This window comes from Triticum dicoccoides, chromosome 1B (assembly GCF_002162155.2).
Source record: "Triticum dicoccoides isolate Atlit2015 ecotype Zavitan chromosome 1B, WEW_v2.0, whole genome shotgun sequence".
Classification (NCBI taxonomy): domain Eukaryota; kingdom Viridiplantae; phylum Streptophyta; class Magnoliopsida; order Poales; family Poaceae; genus Triticum; species Triticum dicoccoides.
The window spans coordinates 296,084,504-296,089,649 of NC_041381.1; the positions used below are offsets into that span (position 1 = coordinate 296,084,504).

The 5,146-nt window shown below is 46.0% G+C and overlaps 1 protein-coding gene across 1 annotated transcript; it reads left to right on the plus strand.

Moving 5' to 3' along the window:
• Positions 1-383: 383 nt before the first annotated feature.
• Positions 384-2,921, plus strand: LOC119304263 (the record flags this gene model as incomplete). Its single annotated transcript, XM_037581443.1, has 7 exons — positions 384-452; positions 540-653; positions 885-1,169; positions 1,261-1,521; positions 1,783-1,841; positions 2,061-2,232; positions 2,757-2,921. Coding segments are annotated over exons 1-7 (1,125 nt in total), but the record flags the coding sequence as incomplete, so codon positions are not given.
• Between the last annotated feature and the right edge of the window lie 2,225 nt (positions 2,922-5,146).

Sequence of the window (5,146 nt, forward strand, 5' to 3'; positions counted from 1 at the left end):
GGATGTGTAGTCATATCCGGTAGTATATGATTCTTGTTAGTTAAACCTAGATTGTTTATTTTTTTAGATATATATGAGATGCCTAGTTTTGTAGATAATTATGAGATGTTGAGTTTTGTAGCTATATGTGAGATGTTGAGTTTTTTAGATATATATTAGATGTTGAGTTTATTTGAAATATGAGATGTTGATTTATTTGAACACATATGCCATACGAGATTTATATGAGAATTTACAATCATTTATTCATTGTGTGAGAAGGAGATGTTGAGATTTTTGTAGATGAATACATATGAGATGTTTAGATGAACACATATGAAATGTTGAATGTTTTCCGATATTTGAGATGAACTCATGTATGTTTATTGTTTGAAATTGTAAGGATGGTTTGGCTTCTGGACGATGTCTACGACGTGCAACACCGGTCCTACATGATGCGCGAGAAGGATAAGGTAATAATGAGTACTCTAAATCTTTTGCAAATTTGCCTTTAGTTGAAATTTACATGACCTAAGATTTGTCATTACTTTTTTTTGCAGAAACTTGAACCTCTGAAGATTCGGTATCACGGGGTCTCTGGTCCTGCCATGCCTTACGATGAGTGGTACACACCGTACATCAAGCAGGCAGGACTACTCCCGTGGATTCTGTTGGTCAGCCGGTCCACGCCGAATCTGAACGCTCCACTGGTGTCTGCTCTTGTTGATCGATGGAGGCCGGAGACGCACAGTTTCCATGTTCGGACTGGGGAGATGACCGTGATGCTCAAGGATGTCTCGTTGATCACCGGTCTTTCTATCGACGGGAGGCCTCTCTGTATGAGCACCGATTCTGATGGGTGGCACGAGCAGATGATTGCTCTAATCGGTATGGCTCCTACCGAGGCTGAGGCTGATGTAGAGGAGGGAGAAGAGAAGAAGAAGAGGGAAAGGAAAGCAGCTGGAGCTGCTTTCACGTGGATTCAAAATAACTTTGCGACGTGCCCTCCGGATGCCACTGATGATGTGATCCAGACACATGCTCGTGTGTATATGTGGTACGTTGTGTCGAGGACTTTGTTTCCTGACTCCACTGGCAAGAATGCTGCATGGATGTGGCTGAAGGCGTTGACCGTCTTTGATAGCAAATGGAGCTGGGGTTCAGCGACTCTTGCCTACTTGTACCGACAGGTAGTTGGTCTGTTTTGTGATCAACTCATTTCTTCATTAGCAATGCAAGCTTGCTGTCAAGTTAACATTGTTTTTTTTCTTTCATATGTAGCTGGACGATGCGTGTTGCAGGATCACAGATAGTGCAGGCATTGGTGGTAATCTGCTTCTACTTTCTGTATGGAGCTGGGAGCGTCTGCCTGTTGGACGCCCGAAGAGCATCAGGTTTGATCCTTGGTATGCAGATGAACATGACGAATTACGGCGCCCCACGTGGGCTTACAAGTGGGATATCGTTTCCGAGATGACGAACGATGTCAATCTCATGTACCAAAAGTACATTGCCGAGTTGGACACGATTACGCCTGAGCAGGTAAGGAGGTCATTACTTCAGTCCTCAAATTTTCATTGTCCTTTCTCATGCTTGCTTGAAACATAGTCATCAAATTTGCATTATTGCCCTGTTTCATAGGTGGAATGGCAGCCATATGGCGCGGGCGAGAGCTTGGGGTACACCGAGGAGTTCCGCCTCAACCCGATGTGCTTGCGGGATAAGGATCTCTGGCTTATGCGGTGCCCATTGATATGCAACTGGGCGGTTGAGTTTCATTTGCCGCATCGCGTTTATCGTCAGTTTGGTCTGTTCCAACCTCACCCGCCGGACTGGGTGGACATGGACAAAGCACTTCATAGGTAAGAGAGCATGTCTGCGTATTGTCTAAGCATCGGGACTCCTTTTATTGTGCTAATGCTTGGTTTTATACCATGCAGGTTGGACAGGAGAAGGCAGCGAAAGATAAAGGACTGGGACAAGCATCATGCTTCGTATGTTACCCGCTTCCAGCTTTCTGTGGAGCAAGCTCGTAGCACTGCACGCGCCCCGCTTCGTGAGCACAACCAACAAGCTTTTGATAACTACGTACGATGGTTTATTGAAACTACTCGAGTTGAGATATTGCCGCCGACATATAATGAGGATATTCTTGAAGAACCAGTAAACTATGAGGATCTAGCAAAGGGGAAGTACAACAGAGATGTCAGGAAAGGGCAAGGAGTGCCTGCTATTCCGGTGATTAACTATGTGGTAAAGTGTTCTGTTCTTTACTTTCCCGTTGACCGTATTACACATGTTTGAATGGCTAACACATTCATTCTTTCTCATCCTTATCGCACCGAGATCAAGAAAGCAGCTGATGAGAGCCACTCTATTCTGGAGAAGACACCGATTGGAACTGGCAATGATGATGGTTCACTACGAGCATTCCTCAAGGTACATGTCGCATTCACTATGAGAGCCAGTCTATGTTGCGAAGTTTGATATGTTACACACTTGTTCATGTTACAGCGTCAGGCCAAGAAGTTAAGGCGGTTATCGAACTTACTCGGTTGCCGTGATCCTGAATATGAATCACCATCTGCCTCTAGGTTTGGTACACCATCAGACCCCGCATCTCACCATGAGGGGGACGATGTGAGTTCCTCCTATGCTTATATGGATGATGAGGGTGCGCTCACCCAAGAGGTATGACTAAGCCTTTAGATGTGATTCTCACTTGATTACAACACCGGCCTTGACCATATTGTTTCGTTCTGTGATAGGGCCATGAGCTTGATGATGACATGTTATTGGCGGACGCTCAAGCTCGGTCCGCATATGTGTTCAAGCCTAGGCAGCCCAGATGCCGGTACACGCCCAACGACTATGACAACAGAGGCAACCCAAAGGTGGTCGTAGGGACCTCGCGGATGGCTAGCTTGGATGATGAGGCGGAGGAGGAGGCGGAGGCGGAGCCGCAGGCGGAGGAGGAAGTGCACGAAGAGGAGCCTCGTGCTCCTAAGAAGAAGAAGATTACCTGCAGGCGTGGCACCAGGAACACGCATGGAAGGCATTAGTGCTTTGTGTTAGGTTGATGAACTTGTGAGGTTATGTTATATGATGAACTTGTGAACTTGTTAGGTTGATGAACTTGTGAGGTTATGTTATGGTATTTGTGTTTGCAAACTTGAAGCAAACTTGAATTGTCTTAAATGATGTGATGTTCAAGTTATTAGTTCTCTTTGCTTAGCATGTCCAGTTTATAGTACTTTTATTGATGTTTTAGTTATTTGAGTACTGCTGCACCCCACCCAAAATGGCATCTGTTTCTGTAGTTTTGCTTATAGCAACACTGCAGCACCCAACAGTTAGGCGCTGCACTGTACTGTATGGCGCCCAACTGTTAGGCGCTGCACTGTATAGTGCAGCGCCCTACCCTTAGGCGCTGCACTACTGCCATGGCTATCCAGAAAGCCAACAGTTACTCCCATGGCTACTCCCACTACATCCATAATACTTACAATGACCGCAGCATCACAACAATATGAACAAACACAAATTTTATGCCGACGATGTTCATAACTTAAGATAATTCAAACATTAGTACGACATGGTTCATGACACATTCCTTACAAATGACAAATGGCAGCTTGCCCTAGAAGATAGTTCACCAACATCTCACATGCCCTCACAACTTCACGACACATTCATTAGAAGATAGTTGACGAGGAGTGCACCAAAGCGAAGTCCCTACTGAGTAGAGCGAGGCCATTTCCCCTTCTTGTCACGTGCCGAGTCCTCCTCTTGCGCCTCGCGAGCCTTTGCAAGCTTTCTTGCCCTCTGCTCCTCACGAGCAAGTTTCGCTTGGCGTGCCCTCTCCTCCTCTCGTTTCTTCCGCTCCATCCTCTCCTTCTGACGACGCTCTTCCTCCAAGCCCCTTCGAAACGATTCTTCGAACCTCCGTTGCCGCCTAAGACAATCTGCGTATTGGTCCTGTTTCACATCTTCTGGCACTTCAAGATCTATCCACATGAAGTACTTGCATAGAGGAGGCGGTGACTGCATAAAAATTTGTTGTTAGTGTTGACACACATTTCAGAGTAACATTTTACTTCTTGAGCTTACCGGTGGTTGGTCATAGGCGTTAGTTGGAAGTGCACGATCATAAGCATAGTTCGGGCATACAAAATATCTCTGCCCTTTCGTCGATGCTTTCTTTCGGTCGGTGGACACCTTCACCTTGCAAACATCTCCACACCAACATGGCGGGATGTTGACATCTTTCTCCTTCACCTTGTCCAAAGATGCGTCCTCCCACTTGTTCGGCATGTCTTCTTGGTTAGCACACGGTGGCCTCGTCATGGAACCGGATGAAGCCATGCCTACAAAACAGAGAATTATTGGTCAACCCTAACCCCCACTTAACAATGAACACAACCCTAAGACCAACATAACCCTAACACCAACATCAAACACACATAACCCTAACACTGTGCAGCGCCTTGCCCTTCGGCGCTGCACTAATTGATGTTTTCAAATACCTACTGTTTTTTTTGTTTTGTGATTCATAAAGATGCCACATAATCACATCCAAAACACAGAAATACTAGTCCAAATCACATACTCATACACACATAGCACATATACTTGTCCAAATCACATACTCATACACACATAGCACATATACTTGTCCAAATCACATAGGGTCTCACATAGTCATACACGGAAATATTAGTCCCATCACATAGTCATACACACATAGTCATACACACATAGGGTCTCCATGTAGTTTCTTCTTCTTCCTCTCTTCTTCTTCTTATTCTTCTCCCTCCTCGCACCACCAAGGGGTCTCACCTTCCCCCTCCGTGTCCTCCACCCCCTTCATTGTTTCCATACCTACGAAAATGGAAATATAATAGTTAGTCACACAATACAAAATGACAACACAAGCATTGAGCCAAAAGAACAAGATCATAGTAAGACACATACGGCAATGGTCCATTGAGCCAAGAGAACATTCCTCCACTACGGCTGTCGCCAAGGCCAAGATCACCACCACGGCCTCCACCAGCACCACGGCCTACACCACCACCACCGCGGCCTCTACCACTACCACCACGGCCTCTACCACCACCACCACCACGACCTCTACCAGCACCACGGCCAAGAACTTCACCACGAC